This window comes from Haemaphysalis longicornis, unplaced genomic scaffold (genome assembly GCF_048455015.1).
Source record: "Haemaphysalis longicornis isolate Haplotype H1 unplaced genomic scaffold, Haemaphysalis longicornis Haplotype H1 scaffold_9, whole genome shotgun sequence".
In the NCBI taxonomy this organism is placed as follows: domain Eukaryota; kingdom Metazoa; phylum Arthropoda; class Arachnida; order Ixodida; family Ixodidae; genus Haemaphysalis; species Haemaphysalis longicornis.
In genome coordinates this window covers 108297420-108316094 of record NW_027526460.1, presented here as the reverse complement: position 1 = coordinate 108316094, position 18675 = coordinate 108297420, and the positions used below count along the sequence as shown (strand labels likewise).

General features: G+C 49.7%; 1 protein-coding gene across 1 annotated transcript; it reads right to left on the bottom strand.

The window, feature by feature from the left end:
- Window positions 1–3796: 3796 nt before the first annotated feature.
- Window positions 3797–17887, bottom strand: LOC144153349 (uncharacterized). The gene is made up of 3 exons (XM_077685000.1): window positions 17627–17887; window positions 14335–14493; window positions 3797–4176 (listed from the first exon to the last, which is right to left on the bottom strand). Exons 1-3 carry the CDS (start codon window positions 17885–17887, stop codon window positions 3859–3861), a joined length of 738 nt encoding a protein of 245 aa, XP_077541126.1. The 3' UTR covers window positions 3797–3858.
- Between the last annotated feature and the right edge of the window lie 788 nt (window positions 17888–18675).

Below are 18675 nucleotides of genomic sequence, written 5' to 3'. Positions count from 1 at the left end.
CACAGAGAGGCCAGGCAGCAGTATTAGTCCACAAGTCATGCACTGCAATTCTCATGCAGACTTCACAGGAAAGCAATCAATACAGAGAGATTGTGGCAGTCAAGCTTGGGCTCCCCGGCAAAAGCAGACAGCACTCGCTGGTGGTTGCCTCTGTATACTACCGACCGAATCGCGGCACCACAGTGCCGGACGAGTACAGCTGGATACCAAAATTAGTGCACGAAGCCAGTGGCACCCAGATCATCATAGGCGGAGACTTCAACGCCAAGCATCGAATCTGGGGATATGCCACCACTGATTCGAGATGACGCTTCCTGGCTGATCAACTGGAGCTATTACCGCTTCATATCTGCAACACAAGTGGAGTACACACCCGAGCAGGGCTCCATGCGAAACAAGCCGACACTACGCCTGACTTGACCATTTCCTCCCTGAAAGCAGTCAAGCATTGGGAGACGCATTCTTCAACATGGGGCAGTGATCACTATCCCATTATTGTTACCGTCAATAAAAAAATTCGCAAACAGCGTACAACCATCCGAGCCGTAAACTGGTCTGACTTCCGAGATGGCATAGGAGCTCAATTCGACACCATTGAAGAGTTCGCTCAGCTTATGCGAAGCAATCTGAGCTCTGCCACCGAAGAAACAGTTGGCGAAGAAGACACGGGACTCGCCGATTCTCGGATGGTAGCACTGTGGAAGAAAGCTAATAAGCTCACACATCAGTACAAGACCAACGGTAAAAGATATCAAACCCTCCGTCAGATCAGAGACACCTACAAGCTCATCAAGCAACACGGGGAAGAACTCAGTAGAGCCCAATGGGTCTCTACCTGTGAGCGGCTCGGCAAAGCTAAAGGAATGAAGCAGCTGTGGGCAATCGTCCGCAAAATGCTCAACAAAGGCAGAGGTCCTTCTCCGCTAGAAACTCTTAATCTCCGCCAAGACAGCGACACGCTCGAAGAGGAAATCATTAAATCTTTTTTTCCCTCACGCCAGCCTCACGCCACCTGCTCCCATCGAAACACCCAAGCTCGAGTCCACAAACGCAGAATTAGACGCCCCCTTTACGCTGGGAGAACTTCATGCCGCCCTTAAGCATGGCAGAAGTGACTCAGCACCGGGACATGACGGTATCACTTGGAAGATGTTGCGGAACTTAACCGAAGACACTGAGACAGCTCTGCTGAAAATCATAAACGAGCAGTGGACCATGGGAACAGTCCCGGAACACATGCGCCTTTCAATTATTAATCCGATACCTAAACCGGGAAAGGACCCGACAAAAGTCACCAATCTCCGCCCCATATCGCTGACACCAACCTTATGCAAACTCGTGGAAAGAATGATACACACCAGGATAACCCACTACATCGAATATTGCAAGCCAGGCTTACACCCGTCTCAGGCCGGGTTCAGACCCAACATGGGAACTCATAATAACCTCTGGCTGCTTCGGAGGGTCCTGAACCGAAACGCAAGAAAGGGACCACCAGACTACATCCTGGCAGTCGACATAAAGAAAGCGTTCGACAATGTCAAGCAGGAACACATTCTGTCTAATCTGGCCGGGATTTACCCCAGTCAGCGTGCTCTCGATTGGATTGCCAGATTCCTGGAGGCCCGACCAATTCGACTTCGGAACACCAGCAGTGTCCAGCCTGTGACATATTATCTCGATCGTGGTGTCCCTCAGGGCTCGATTTTGGGTCCCCTGCTGTTCAATGTAGCCATGCTTACTGTGGCCCAAGAGCTTGAAACCAATACTGGTGCCCGCTACAGCATTTATGCGGACGACATCACCATTTGGACAGAGGGACGGGACTACAGTGGGAATATTGAAGATATGGCCACCGAGCTCCAGGCTGCGCTAATTGCACTTGAGGAAACACTTCCAAAACTAGGACTTACATTAGCGCCGGAGAAAACGGAACTCCTCTGTGTCAATGGAAGGCGGAGTGCCCTCCTGGCAGGGGAGGCAATCACGTTAACACTGGGGCAACATGAAATCAAGACTAAGCATGGACATGTCAGAATTCTCGGCATTCCTATACACAGCTGCAACACGGGCCACCATTGGATCATGGAACTCAAAAGGCAATGGTCTGCGGTCCTACACGCAATCAAACGCGTTTCCAACAAGTTCGGCGGAACCCGACAGACAGCCTGCACTATCCTTTTGAGATCTATTGCAATTGGTAAGATCACCTACGGGGGTACAGTCGTAACCCTGTCGAAAACAGCTGAAAAGACATTGCAAGTACTCCACCGACACATCCTTCGGACTATCACGGGGCTTCCCAAGTTCACCGATCTACGAAAGCTTCGGGACCTTGCACCCCTACCGCCAATCGAGGACATCCTCAGAAGCGCTCAGTCGTCATTGGACAACCGGCTGCACCTCACAATACAGGGCCAAGACACCTTGCTTTGGGACACCCGACGAGTCTGTACAGAAGCCCGGGTTACTCCAGGCGAAAAAACCACCTTGAGTTTCCCTACCCTGCACCCCTCCAAGACTTGCACGCCCCCCGCAAATGACGCCACTTCAGCCAGAGAGAACCTCTCCCATAGGCACAATCAGCACAGCGCCAATGCAGTATTTACTGACGCCGCTCTTAATAGATTTCACCTGGCCTTGGCCTGGTACAAACCCTCGACAAGAGAAGCCAGACGTTACGTCTGCACACTGGACCACGCAACACCTGCACAAGCAGAACTTTTGGCTATCTGGACAGCTCTGAGGGACAACACCGGGCCTTCCGTCATATATACAGACTCATTTGAGGCACTACGTAGTATTGAGGACCCAAAAACAGACGACGCCACTGCTCAACGCATCCGCCAGATACTCCAGCACAAGCAGAGGAACGACATTGACGTCAGGGTCAGCTGGACGCCGGGACACGTCGGGGATCGCGGGGGTGGTAACGAGGTGGCCCATGGTTTTGCCACCTCACAATCTGGAGTTATACCTGTACATCTCCAGCCTCTCCTGCTCGGATCTCCCGACCTCCGCGATCACCCCTACGCGGACTCGCTGCCAGGCGGCCACTTCGAAATGGCGCGAGTACGACGCTACCTCCGGTTTCTTCACCGCGAGAGATTAAAAAGCATTACCCCTGCACAAATCTTTAAGAATTTACCCCTCAGCCGATCGCAAGAAATATTTATTAACAAAGTACTTGCCAACACGGCCACTACACCTCATATGATCCATAAATGGCAGACACTTGCTGACCGGAAGAAGGGCATTGGCACCGCTGCCCCCTGCACATGTACCTTCTGCCACACTGTGTGTGAAGCAAACATGGACCATCTTATTCTGCACTGCTCCGCTTTTGATCTTCATAGACTAAACCATAGTGTTTTTCAAAATTCAAATATGGAAGCATTACATAGGGACATTCTCGAACATCCTCAACACCTGGTGACCTTAGCCGAGTTTGGCGTTGCCAGTGGCCTGGCGAGTGTGCTTTAGTGGGTGTCTACCTCCCTCCCTATTCCCCCTCTTCCCCCTCCAGCGACCTTCGGTCCTCCCCTTCCTAATAAAAGAATTTATCATCATCATCGTCGCCCTGTCGACGGATGACACCGCTTGGTCGAAGCTAAGAACTGAACAGGGCTTACTGTACTGTTCTGCCCAAGAAGCCTTATGAGCGAGAGGGTGCACTGTACGTTATGGTCGAGTAAATTTGCAGGGGGGGGGGGGCGCGGCGTTCGAGTTCGTCGATCCGTTGAAGAAGTCACTCTACATGGCACCGTTGTAGAGAATAGCGATTTTTATTGGCGTAGCAGCGCGAATGTTGGCATTTAAAAAACCACAAAAGTTAAAGCGGCGGCCCCCATTTTCTTATCATCGTCGGAATGCGAGCACGTATTGGTCCCGGCTGTCGTTTCCAGCGTCGGAGCCATCGGTGCTGGCCGGGGGCGGAATGCGTCCCTGCTCGAGGGGCGAGATGGTGCTGTTGCCTGAGCCAGCCACGTACCAGTGGCGCAGCGCCCGCATCAGGGCCAGCGAGCGGCGGTTGCTCTTGGCCGTGGTGATAGCCAGCGCCACCGCGGCTCCCACCACCATGGTCACGATGGCCAGCACCGCGAGCGACGTCCACAGCGCCTGGTTCCGCCAAACCTGCTGGCCGCCGTTGACGCGCACAGCGCCGCCGGCCCCGCCCTGCGTGCACAATTTCGGTGTGACCGTAACCTGACGAAAAAAAGAAGGCGTGCCAGCAAGGACACGAATATGCATCCAAGCACACGAAGATTCATCCGGTGTCCTTCTGTGCTGGACCAAGAGTGAAACCTAGTGGTTAGGGTGAATTGGCGTCATCGACAGCTCCAGAAACAAGTTTCGAAAAAGCCGGCAACATGAACTCCGTTTCAAGTGATGGAAGTTTTTAGCGAAGATATTGCTGAAATTCTATAGTCGATTACGTTGATTTCAATTCACGCCATACGGTTTTTAAGCGAGAGTAGTAGCAACGCAGTGACTGTGCTACTGCGAAGACCAAGAGGCGAAATCAATAGGTAATCCATGTTTTGCGGGATTTTATGCACCCGAGGGCACTCTAAGCAAGCAATTGTAATCAGGAATATGATAAGGACGACACCTTACCGAAAGTAACCGAGGCGTTTTGCGGCGGGCTGATGTATTATCTGAGGCTCTGCTGGGTGTACGATGCACCCCGTTTAGTAAACGGCATGGTCAGGTGCTGGCCATGGTCGCCCGGAACAGACCCAATGTGCAAATGACGCGCGCATTAACCAAGCGGAGCCTGGGCTTCGACAGGAGGGCTACGTTAGCTAGGCGTTTGTTCTGGCACGCCCCTCTAAATCCTTCGGATTTGAAAGCTGTCTAATAGCCCTCTTGGTGTTGTGTCTTTTTCGTTGTCTCGAATGCGCATTCTCCGCCAACCAGCTGTTTGACCACTAACTCACGTGCGTCCAGGGTCTCCAAGCTACAAGCTTAATTTTAACCGTTTGGTGCACTCAGCGTCAATGCCAGAGAAATTACTGCCACTTTGCTCAATAGTTCTACTTGCTGCGGCTATATCACTGGTATAGGCGTTAATTTATTTTCACGTCCTATTTATTCGAGCTACCGACTGCTCCCATCGTTCAGTTATCAGCAGCTCACGATTTTCTTCCCACGTGGTTGACATGGTTGCCGCAATATCAATAATGTTCGATTGTGACACAGGCCATCTCCTCGGCTTCATGAATTTCCTTGAATGGCGCATCGTGACAGTGACAGTTTTCTGATTTCAATGCGAAATTCTGATATTTAAAGACGTTGAACGGCGCCAGTTCTGAGGCTCACTTTTTTCTTGGCTTCCTATTCTATCCTATTCTTAGAAGACTTCAATAACAATTCGAAATGTACCGAAGGGGACGATGTATATTTTAGTATCCTATAATAGTACCACGTGAATAATAATAAAAAGCCATGCTTTCTTGGGATAGGCTACAATGCCATGTCGTGTGTTAATTTTTTTTCGGGTGAAAGTACGTGACACGTTGCAAACTGTTCTTTGTAAAAAGGTCATGGGGTCTTACTTTGCAGCAAGCAATTTTCGCTTGAAATTTCCCAAAACTGGCCGAAAAATGTCATGATCTCTCAGTGTCGCGTATAGTTAAATATGCAGCGCCGGCCGTTTCACACAAGTTACGGCTCAAATAGCGCGCTAGAAACGCTTTCTTTTACTAGTAGCAATAAAATGTAACACGACAAGGGGCAGAACATGCCTCTCCATCACAATGAACCGAACGCACTGTACCCGTCCGAGCTTGTAATAGACTTGCGGGTCACGCAGTCGAAAACGAGACAGAAGAAAAACCTAGCCATCTCCACTAACGTGAAACCGGGCGAGGGGCAAAGCATGCAGTGTATAAGCCTATTTAAAGGTTGTAAATCTCTCTCTTGGCAGAAGGCGCGCGCTGATATACGCGACATCCCAATTACGAAGACGGAGAAGAAATAAAATTCGAAATGGACAACGGCAAATGTTGAATTTAAAGCGAGTACGAAGCGAAATAGGAGCAAGCAAGCAAGCAAGCAGGCAAGGGCGAACTGAAAGCGTGTGTTACAATGTGTTCTTTTAGTACGCGTTTTATCCCATGGAGGTGAAACGTTTTATCGCAAGGTGTTGGAAAATGAGTGTCCAGGTTTGTTTTTTGAGTGCGCGTTACGTTCTAATCCGAGGCTTTGGAAAACGAGTGGCCCGGTGTTTGAGCACCCTGACTACATGAGAATACGACTGCATGAGACGACGACGACCTCAGACACGACCTCAGACGATGACGGCCCGAGACCGTAAGTTGTTTCATGCCTAAAGCAAAATGTTAAATATTAAATATCCCAGGAGGTCGGGCTGCAGGGACAAACTTAGCACCATTCAACGGTTTTAGAAAAAGAAAACGTTTTTCCTGCTGTTAAAAACAATCAGGAAATCCGTAAGTAACACCTATTCATTCATATATCGCCTTTGGGAACGGTGTCAGAAAATACTCATCGACCGTGGCTTTGGGGCAGGCCACCACTTCCGCCATGTGACGTGGGAGTGCCGCACTACAGGCCTGAACTGGGACTTCGGCCCCAACCCCACTGCACCAACAGCACGCGCTGCGGATGGGCGTTCGTGAATCTGTAGTCTGTATGACGAAGGTTCTGATTCAGACAAGTAAACATGCATAACTTCAACTGCGTTCGCTACCTATTGAAATTTGTTGCACAAGCTCCAACTGCCACTGGAAATTCTGGAGAGGGCTTGCACCCCCCGCCCTTCTTTTGTTCTACCTTTCGTGCGGTAAGTCTGAGTTTGTGTTTACAACATTGTATTGCGCCGTTAATCAAAGCTTGACGGAGTACAGCATGAAAAGAGGCGGAGGTGAGCACTTTAGGTACGCCTTCTACTTTTCCAACTCAACGGGGCTTGAAGAGGCCATGGCGACAAAATGCAAGTTTGGTTCATTAAGATCGATTTGTCCAGTAACAATACACTTTTAACCTAAGGTTCATACCAATAATGCAGATAACAAATAAAACATGAAGGGGTGGCGGCTCACCAGCGCGTTCTTCGCCGGGGGCTTATGACGCCACAGAATTTTCTTTCTACGACTGGGGGCCGCCAACCGAAGGCCACCTCCAAGAAACATGACCGGGCGATTGTACTGGTGTCACTGGTTACGTTTGGTTTGGCCGCGCCACTTCAACACACTGATAACGCTGCTTTTTGTATTCTCCCTTCGACGTCCCTGCTGACGTTGTGTTGCGCGAAATTTGAATGTTTCTCGATTAAAAAACGTCATTTGGAACTGGAATGGAGTTGAGTAAGTTACCAAAAGGTAGTTCTTAAAAATTAGGCAACGTTGTATTTTGTCTTTGTGCTCTTCTTTAAGGGCAAGTTCATTACCTAGTGCACCAACCGTTGCCATGCGGAAGCACTCTTCCAGGCTGCAATGTCCGATCACTGCGCGGTGGCACAGTGAAAAAATTATTGCCGTTCCCCTCAATGTGAAAGCTGTCGGAAGTGCAGAGCAGTGATTCGCCATAATGGGCTGTAACGCCGTTGTCCGCTCGCTGCTGCTACCCAATGCATTTTAAATTTCCCGCCTTCGCAGTGCTCGCGCGCCCCCTGCCTGAAACTGTGCCAGCAGGAGTTTCGCTCTTTTTGTGCTTGCTTTAATTTTGTATGCTGTAGCTGTTTTGTGTCATTTAGAATGCGCCATGTTTTTTTGCGCGGCCGGTTTAATCGCTATCGTAAAAAATTGGCCGCGTTCTTTCGTTGCAAATGTCGTCAAAAGACGATAGTCTTTATGGACTTTTGCCAAGTAAATGGCTCCCTTCGCTTTCCCGCTCACCTCTCATGTTGTTCCTGTTGCGTCGCGCTCCTCCCAAGGTAAAGACGCCGAAGGTTTGCTTAAATCATTTTAAATTTCCCGCGTTCCACTGCTACAAACCGGGTGTCTCGATGCCAACGCTGCCGTACGGCGAAGACGCGCGTGAATCGAGGCACCCTACTTCAACGTTTCCCTACTACACGTGCGTTGCAAGCAGAACGTGGAACCTATTTAGTGTAACATTTCGTAACTGTTGCCGGTTGTGTCCTTAAAATGCCGCAAGAAGCTATAGTGGCGCAGGCGATAGCAGGCGACGGCGAAGTGAATTTTTTTCTGGAGTTAATGAAGTATTTAATTTCGCCAAAGTCAAGCATGCATAATTTTTTATAAAGGAACACTGGAAACGTCACTTCTGTATTAATTTGTTGTCTTATATTTGCGCAATGTCTTGTTCTTCTTCAACAATGTTGACAGGTATGAACATTACACCGGACTTAGACGGGTAGATTTAGCTGTGACTATATCCGACTATTGCGCAGGCAATGTTTTACTTTGGCTGGGTGGCTGAATCGAGTCAAAGACAGACAGACGGACAGACAGACATACAGACAGACCGAAATTTCTGGGTTTAAGTAGCCCAAGAAAGACTATCGTCTTTGAAACCAACCCAACGAGCGTCCCTAACTAAATGAACGCGGGGGCTGCCGGTTATATACACACATATAACCTGAAATGTACCTGCAGTTTTCTTTGCGCTAAATAATGGGGAGAGAGAGAGAAAACATTTTTATTGAGCTTCATGTGGCTCAGGGGACGGTTGTGGCCGCTGGCTTGTGCCGGGCGGCGACATCGGCAGCTCTGGTGACCAAGCAGGTTTGCACCTCTAGGTCTGAGCTCCCCAGCGCCTCCTCCCACTGCTCATCAGAGGAAATTAGGGGAAAGGGATCTTTAGGACACCCCCAAAAGATCTGGGGAAGGGTGGCGAGGGCTCCACATTCAGGGCATTCTGGGGAAGGGTATAATGAAGGGTGGATTCGCTGGAGTATAGCGGGATTGGGGAACGTGTTCGTCTGAAGGAGACGCCACGTGTGTTCTTCGGAATTAGTTAGCTTGACGTGAGCCGGGGGGTACCTACGGCGGTCGAGGCGGTAATGCACGGTTATTTCTGTGTACGTGAGAAGTCTGTCTCTGGCGGATCTGGCCCCGTGATAGGGTTCAAGGCTTGCCCCGGCTCGGATTGTGAGCCCTCGAGCCGTATTGTGGGCAGCCTCATTACCCGCGAGGCCAGCGTGCGCCGGAGTCCAGACAATTTCTACCGGAGAGTCGGGTGGGTGGCGTCTGAGAATTTTGGATGCCTGTGGCGAAACGTGGCCGTTGGCGAAATTTTGAATGGCCGCTTTGGAATCGGAGATTACTATCGAGGGGGTCGGCCTTTGGGAGAGGGCTAAAGCTATTGCCGCCTCCTCCGCCGTGGCGGGATGGGAAGTATTTAAGGTTAGGGAGTCGAGAGGGGGATTGTCAGGGTCGTTAATAACTGCAATGGCGAATGCGGCGCGGTGCCTGTATTCTGAAGCATCCACATAGACCACGTCGGATCGAGCGGAGAGTCGTTTTTGGAGAGCACGTGCTCTCTGATCCCTGCGGCTCGCGTGGTGTATGGGATGCATGTTGCGGGGTATTGGTTTAATTACAAGCTTTGCGTGGGTTTCAGAAGAGAGGGGAATTTTAGCCTCAGGGCAGTCAATATGACCTATACCTAGCCGCCTTAGGATATGATTACCAGTGGGAGTTTTAGACAGACGGACGACCTGATTGGAAAGGTGGGCTTCTATAAGCTCCTGTGCCGTATTGTGCACGCCAAGGCCTTCGAATCTGGCAGTGGGTGTGTTAAGGGGGAGGTGGAGGGCAGATTTGTATGCCTTTCGGATGAGCCTATTAACCTTATCTAATTCAGTTGCAGACGGGTTCAGGTAAGGTAGGGAGTACGTGATCCTACTGATAATGAACGCTTGGATAAGTCGGATTCTCTCCTCCTCCTTGAGACCCCTGCGGCGGTTCGAGATTCGTCTTATGAGCCCTATAGTTTGAATAACATGTTCTAATTTCCGGAGAAATTGTGTGTTAGCCCGATTATTTTGTATAAGCGTCCCCAGAATTTTAAGGGTAGATACCTCTGGAATCGGGTTGTTTTCTATATGAACTCTAATGTCGGGTGGTACCTTGGATCTCCTCTTCGGCGATAGCAAAAGGAGTTCGGACTTACTGGGGGAGCAAGTAAGCCCCGCGTTGGCAGCTTCTTTTACTACTATTTGAACGGCCTCTTGTAGGGTCTCCTCTATATGGGAGTCGCTTCCACCATTCACCCACAGTGTGATGTCGTCGGCGTAAAGGCTGAATTTAAGATTCGGAATTAGCTCAAGGCGGCGGGGTATGTTAATTATGGCCAAATTAAATAACAAAGAGGATAATACCGCTCCTTGAGGTGTGCCTTTAGAGGGGAGATCAACCGTATCGGATGTAATGCCCCCGATTTGAAGGATGGCACTTCGATTGGACAGGAAGCTGCGAATATAGTTGTACGTACGAAGCCCCGGGTTGGTGGATTCCAGTCCAGTCATTATGGCGTCGTGAGATACGTTATCAAAAGCCTTGGTCAAATCTAAGGCAAGGATAGCCGCAGTATCTAAATTGTTTTTGGGGACTATGACTTGTCTGGAGATTTGGAGGAGGACGTCCTGCGTCGACAGGCCCGTACGGAAACAAATCATGGAGTGAGGGAGCGGGTACAAATTCTGAATGTGGGAAACCAAGCGTGCATGAATGATATGCTCAAATAGTTTTCCCAGGCACGAGGTGAGGGATATGGGCCGGAGGTGTTCTAATGCAAGGGGTTTTCCTGGTTTGGGAATAAATGTAATTTTAGCATGTTTCCAGGATTGTGGCAGTGTGCCCTGTTGCCAATAATGGTTGAAGTAACCAGTAATGGCTGTGATGGAGTAATCATCAAGATTCTTTAGCATTTTGTTGGTTACTTGATCAGGGCCCGGGGCCGAACCCGATCGCAGCTTGAGTAAGGCTCCTCGTACTTCTGCTTCAGTTATGTCCCTATCCATATACGAATTTGGCAAACCGGTGTATGGAGGGAGAGGGTTGCTAGTGCCTTTGGGCAAATACATGTACTTTATCTTATTTACTAGGTCTGCATCCGTCCCTGGGAATCCATGGATGATGCTGGTGAGGCGATGGGCTTGATCTGTTTTCGACTGGTTCGGGTTCAGGAGGTGTTTGAGAAGCTGCCATGTCCGTTTCATCCCCAGGTTGCCACGCATCTGGTCGCAGATTTCGCCCCATTGATCCTGAGAGAGTTCTGATGTGTATTTTTGAATTTTCGCATCTGCTAATTTACGGCGCAACCTGTGGTTTTGTTTGTTGCTTCTCCAACGTTTTTGTATGCTCTTATATGCGTTCCACAGGTGTTGCAGGTGGGGATCTATAGTCTCCGAAGGTATGTCTGGGTCAACTGGTTTGGTTACGGCTCGCGTGTCCGCAACCAGTTGCTTTACCCAGCTGTGTAGATCTAATGGGTTATATGTTATCGATGTTTCTTTGTGGGCTTCTCGACAACTCCTGAACTCGTCCCAGTTTGTGAGGTGCTGCTGTCGCGGGTGAGTTCTAATGATGGGGGCAAGGGTGAGATCAGTTTGGATGATGAAATGATCACTTCCATGGGTGCTGTCAGTGATGCTCCATCTGGCGTTTTTGACATGGAGTGTAAAGGTGAGATCTGGGGTGGAGTCTTTTTGAGCGCTGTTGCCAATCCGGGTTGGAGTATTGGGGTCTGATTCTAATGTAAAATGGTGGATCTGCGCCTGGTCCCAAAGGTCTCTTCCCTTTTTTGTGTACTTGGAATAACCCCACGCCGTGTGTGGTGCATTAAAGTCACCCACTACAATAAGGGAATTGGGGCCGGATTCTTTCCTGGCCAGGGAAAACAAGAGATTGAATCTGTGATTGTGCACATGGGGGCTACTTTATACGTTTAGAATGAAAAGTTTAGAACCTCCCCTTTTTATGGGAAGTACCGTTATCAGATCGGGGGGGATTTCGACGCTATCAAATTGGGTTCTCTCCGCCGGGATGTTTCTTTGGATTAGGACGGCTGTTTTCGGATCCACTTCGTTTTGGAATGCTTTGTAACCCGAAAGTTTAACAGCTTTGCCCGGCTCTTGGAGGGCTATAATGTCTGGGGGGGTTTCAACCGACTGAATGTGCAACTGCAAGTTGCTTCGCTTTCTACTAAAGCCCCTGCAGTTCCACTGCCAGACTCGGACGACCGCGGTGCTTCTACTCGAGGGCTGGTCCATATTAGTTGCCAATTTGGGGGACGTGCCCAGACAGGTTGCTGACGCTGTTGAGAACCTCTCGTATGTATGTGACAAGTTCAGCGCGGAGGTTATCTATGCTGCCTTGGAGGTTAGATTGAATTGTTAGCATATTAGCCTGCTGAGCTTGGTGGTGTTGCTGAAGCTCTACAAAGTCATTTTTCTGCTCGTGTAAGAGCTTCCAGGTTGACGCGACGCTTGCTTCGAGGGCAGTGATTCGCTTATCATGCTGCTCGTCATGCGTGGCATTCTCAGCTGCGGCTCGGCAGGTTTCACCGACTGCTCTGCGTTTGGTTGCGGGGGGTGTTGGGCTCGGTTCTTCTAGAGGGCTGTTTTCAATTTGCGACTTCAGGGCTTTGTTTTCCTGACGTAAAGCAAAATTCTCCTGTCTGAGCAGGTTAATCTCCGCTCTGATGCTAGAAAGCTCTCTTATTAAGTCAGGGAGGGAGAGAGGAGGGGGGTTGGTGCAGGGAGGATGAGCAGTGCGAGGGAGCACTAGAGCCGCTCACCTTTTTGTCAGCGCTCGGCTGCCTATCTTGGGACGGTGGTATGGGTTGTTTCTTGAGCACTTGTAGTCCTCCAGGTGAGTTCTTTTGGCTGGGAGGGCGTTGGTGGCCGCTGGCAGGGTGCTTCCCTCCCCCGGGCTCTCTGGGTTGTCCTTGCTTGGAGGGTTGGACGTCCTGCTGCTCGGGGTTGCAAGCTTGAGCGTAGGTTTGGGGGCGTCTGCGGGGTTGGAAGCGGCGGGGACAGTCCGTTGCACCGGTGATGTGAGGGCCTTCACAAACGATTCACTTGGGGAGGCAGGGGTGCTGGTCGTCGGGGTTAGGGGTTCCACACTTAGGACACCTTGACGGTGGCTTTGCGTTGGGGCATACGTCTTGACGGTGCCCCGGCTGCCAGCACGCGGTGCAGGCCTCCGTTTTAAGTAGGAATGGTTTGCACCGGTACATCGCGGCTCGGTACCGGATCCAGAAGGGGACCCGGTTGCCATTAAAGAGGATCTGAGCGTTATTGGAGGTTCCGAGCCGTTTCGCAGCGAGAATCTGTAGATCGGGATTGTAGTCACTCACGCTCCGGAAAACTTCTTCGGGTGTGTCGTTTTCGGGAATGTTGAAAATTACTCCAGTTGCCGTGTTGGCGGGAGCAGAAACATGCGAAACGACTTCGTACTGGTGTCCTTTGAATGAGAGGGACTGGATGGCAGAGTATTTTTGTGCGCGTTCTTCCGAGGGGGTACTTATCAACAGGTAGTTCGCCACTTGTTGGACCCGTATTTGGTCTACCGGGTTCTGAGGGAGGTTGGCTCTTTGAAAAATGGCATCCGCAAGAGAGGCTTGAGCGACTGACCTGAGATCGAGTCCCCCTCTCGGTCGGAGAACGATCTTGATGTCTGTTTCGGGAAGTGGCGATGCCGGTGGGTTGCGCCGCGCAGAGCGGTTGCGAGCATCGCGATGGGCTTGGTGGTTCGAGGTGGGGGCCTGCAAGGAAGCGTTCCTGGCGTCGAGGTAGTTTCGTTGTCGGCGGCGAATATCCGTCCAGCCGCCTTGGTTGAGCTCAACAGGATCGATGTTTTCTCCGGATACGGCGACTTCCATAGCCACGGTGGTTGTAGGGAGCTAGGCCTAGCGACTAAGCCTAGCTCCGATGTGACGAACGAACGAGGTGGGCTTCCCACCAGAAAAATGCAGGAATGTCAGAAAAAACGTTTTCCGATCGTTCCTTACACCTTCCGGCGTCCGCTGGTACCGGCCTTCTGGGTCCAAGACGACGATTTCGGCTCAACACTCGAAAAATAGCGGAGCTCATGCGGAGCACGTCTGGTCAATTCGAGCGACTAGAGCGCCCCCTCCAAATAATGGGGACATGTATAACAAACGCCAGTGGTTCACGAGGTTCGAATGGTTATGACTATTTAAACCACGTGGTTTTTCGAAGCCTCAGCGTGACTCCACGACGACGGTACCCCAGGCTCTACTAAGGTTCGTTATCCCGCTGCGCCGTCTGATTCTGGCAGTCACTTGACATCGACCGTAAGCGATGACGACCAGGCGAGCCCATAACGTGCTCTCCACTTCAAAGCGTGTGGGCGAGAGAGAGGGGGGACCGCTCACCTGGATGCTGCCGCTCGAGTGCGTGGGTATGAGGACGCCGTGCTGCCTCTTGCGCGACAGCACGGGAGACGCCAGGGGGCTCCGGCTGGCGTCCCAGCCCAGCGAGAAGTGGGAGCCCTGGATGCCCGACCTGAGCGCCTGCACGGGGGCCTCGGGTTCCTGGGCGGGAGTTTTAAATCCCACGGGTTGTTAGTGGGAGGTCTCGAGAAAAGAGAAGCAACCAATGAACGGGGACAAGAGGAACAAAACGTATCATATCCGCATTGCTGCGGTGCAGACGGGTTATAATAAAACAAACAACGACAAAACTTAACTTGAAGGTTGCCAATAAGAATTCAAGATCTTCGCTCGTGACGATATGTGGCATTTAACTTTGTACTTCGCATAGTGAAGGCAAAGTGTGTTCTATTATCAGCTTTCGAAGTTGCTGCCATAGCATAACTAAAATATTTCAGCAGAACCGCAGGGGGAGTATGGCTTAGTTATATTAAGTGCTATATTATTTGTTGTGCTTAGTTGTTCAGCGTTGTAAAATATACCAAATGGTAGTACATACCGTCGTGGTGATACATACCAAATTTATGCAATCTAATGAGAGGAAGTGCGGAGTTCTTTTGTGGTTCACTAAACGATTGTTGTTGAAAGCGCTGTTGTATTATTAATTTGGCCGTTTATTGGACAGGTGTACCCGAATTTAGTAGAAAAGTATAAGGTATTATGAAGATTGTGCGATGCCTTGCTGCATAGATTAGTTCTGATTTTCTATCTGTTTTTCGGCACACCTGTATGAAAGGTCACTTCAACCACGCAAACTTTCACTACACAGTAGCAGATAATATACTGTACCTACCTGTGACAGGGTCACTACAACTGACCTATCTTGCCAAGCAAATGTCTTATGTATAATTTTAAAGGATTTTAACAAAACAATGGATATTCTGTGGGCCCCAGTTGCTTTAGTTGGATAATAGTTTCAAGTAAAATGATGGTGAAGGCCACTGAACAAATGAAAGAGCTCTTTTCCTGGGAATCACATCACATGTTAAGATTCTTTAAGAATGTTGTTTTAATGATTTTAAATCATCGTGATATGGGTATTGTCTTGTTTTATTGCCTGTTCATTCAAATAAGCAGCAATTCCTGTGTCATCTGTCCCAACGTAAAATGTCGTGTTATGTGAATATTTACGAAAGGACACCGAATGCTTTTAAATGGACATTGCAGAAGCGTGGAAGGGAGGACCACCTCAGTGGAGTTAACAGCCCAGTGCTGCACTGCATTAACCGGTTATCGGACACTGGGGAGCATTTGCATTCAAAGTGAAGATGGGAATGTATTGCAACCAAAGTAAGACAGTATCGCAGCGGTCATGTTTTCGGAGGTTCTGGTCCCATGGTGCCTGTTTTACCCGCATGAACAGGCATTTATTCTGAATATTCGCACTTTATGATGAAGGAATTGCAATTCCTTCATCATAATGTGGGCGTACCTTTCGTCTCGTCAGGGCTGCATCTTCTCAACACCCATTACGGAAGATTAAGATAGTAAGCTTTTTTCAGTTCGCAAGACATCGATATGAGATAGCATACACAGGCCCTGACTCCCAAATGATTTGTTGGCGGTACAACCGTAAACACGTGCATAGTTTTCCTCGACGTGACAACAGCCGCCATTCCATGTAACCGTTCACATGGTAAAGACAACGTTTCTAAGCTTATCTGGACCAGCTGCGTGGGGCAGTTGTAAGGTTTTGCGCCCGGTTACTGTGCGCAAAATTTAACAAAAATAGACTTCCGACACTCTGTAAAGAAGATCTAAAAAATCGGCAATGTCAAAAATGTAGGTGTTTCCGTGCCGACCGCTGAACAAGACGACTAAAGTAGGGGAAAAAATGTAACATGCCCAGTTGTCTATCGCCAGTGTCTCTATGAGCTTTCCTGTCTGCCTATATACAGCCGTAAGCTTTTATGAATCGAAAAGGATAACTCCAGTCTTGTTTAAGACTAGTTTTGGGCCAACTGGACTGCATCATTTTTTAGAATTTGGTGTAAACCACAAAATTAGTTTTGCTTTTAGTGGCAACAGCACTGGGTGACCATCGAAACAAGGAGGACCATACCCACTGCTCAAGCGCCCTGTCCTGGCCTCAGAGGTAATGGCAATAGAATAGGCATGCCACCAACATTTTGCTGTTTTCTAATCATCTAACTAGGTTGCAGCAAGCCACAGCGCCATGTAAAATACCGCTAAGAATGTAATCTTGCTGCGTTAAAATCACGTTACTCAATAATAATTTAGAGCCCTTTCTATAGTTTTTCGCTGTGGCTGCCAAGTGACAGATCCCTGAATGACACCTAATTTGGTTCTATCTTTATGTCTGTACAGAAGAGGGGTTTGAACATTTACAAAAGAAAACTCGCGGGCTACACGCGAACATTACTCCTCTTAAAGGGACACTGAAGTGATTTGTAAACATTGACCGAGTGGTCTGGAGCGCTAGGTATGTTATTTTGCAAGTCTCAAGTTCAAATCCCTGAGGGTACATCCTTTTTTTGTAAGTTGATTTTTTCGTTTTTGGCCGTTGTTTTCTGTACTGAGTTCATTTTTGGGCCGTAAAGTTCACTGCTCCACAAACTAGTTTGAAGAACGCGCGCAGACTGACACTGACGTGCCAGCGAGTTCTCAGCGTGCTGTTGCCATAAGCACCGACTGCTTGCGGGCAGTGGGCATAGGCCAGAATCAGTTGGCCTGGTGCGAACACGTTTTTTACGATACAGGCATGAGTGAGGCAAGCTCCAAATATGGTGGAAAAGCGCATGGCATTTGAGCGTCTTTGGGGACGCGGAGGGCGTTCATCCCCTGCGTAGGCCTCGGCTAATGATTGCTACTATTCCAAGCCGTCCTGGGAGGCTTATATTAGGCATTAAGCGCGGTATGGGGATTATTGAGATATCGAGAATGCCCATCCAACGATAACGTCGGTTGTCAAGCGTGTTGTTTTACAGAACCGAAACTTGTTTGAATGCTAATCTTGGACGTGGTCCAATCACGGTTCACCTCCTCCCGACGTCACAGCCTTTTGTTGGTGCGGCCGCCGCAGACAGCGCATGGTAGTTTCCTTCTTTCGGGCTTTATAAAATAATTACCGGCTTCACCGGATAAACGATGAAAAGTGTGTTAATTTTTGCGAGTATACGCAGTGCAAGCAAAAACGGGAGCTTGACAAATTCACTTCAGGGTCCCTTTTAAGCCTGCCACATCAAAACGAAAACCGCTCTTTCTCCTCGAGTACCTCTGGGCTGCTGGCGTGCAGGTCGACGTCGTCGAAGGGGCTCCGTTCTCCGTCGTCATCGGCCCCGTCGTCTTCAATCACGGGGCACCCTTGGTCCGGGGAACACGAGGCCAGCGTGGACAGCTCGAGGGCCGGCCCGTCGCCGATCGCCACTGGCGCCGTCGACTCGCTGCTCTTTGCGCGCCTCGTCGCCTCCTGGCGCACCAGGCCGGCCGCCTCCATCTTGTTGTGGTCCGCCTCGACTGTCATGCTCTGGCCCATCTTCGCAATTACCGCTGGTGGGTGGATGGGAGTCGGCTGAAGGTTTCGTTGCGGGCCCGGTAGCTGCTGCGGTTTTCTATTCTGTGGTCGTAGCTGTGCTGGAGCTCCGGCGGCCGTTCAGGGTTGGTGGTGCCACAGACAGGAATCGCGCGTAGAGCACCGCGAGCTGCATGGCCTCTCTTCCTCGTTCTTCATGTGGTCTAAGGGGGTGACAGTGATAGCTGCGACTGCCCATGTTAAAATTGTCTGCGTCTATAGTGCCAGCCGATACTACTACACCACTGTTAAAGCGACCTCCACGGGAGCTTCGGTGAAACATGCCTAACATAACATAACATTGCCTAACAAAGTGAAACCAAGCATTTAAAACGCCAAGAACTAGTCCAAACCATAAAAATTACAATTCAACTATAAATATAATTACAGCTTAGGATTTAAATTATTAAGATTATGATTATAAAGATGCAAACAAAATAAGAAAGGCAGGAAAAACCACACTGGAATCGCCAACCTTGGTCTCAGGAAGCTAAGATGGAGGATCTACACCATAAGGGCAAACGCTCTGCCTTTGGCCAGCCTAGTCTTAAAAATTCGAAGCCCTCGGACGATACTTTACACACTGTGTTTGAAATCTTAATTCTGCTTTCGCTCCCATAGGGCGGCCTTATTTACCCCCCTCCAGCCGGAATTTTTATCCACGCTTTTCAGACAGGGTGCTGACCTTCCGCGATATTCCAGGGAGAGTGCTGAACGAGCGTTGCGGCGATAACCACCTCTACAAATCTGCA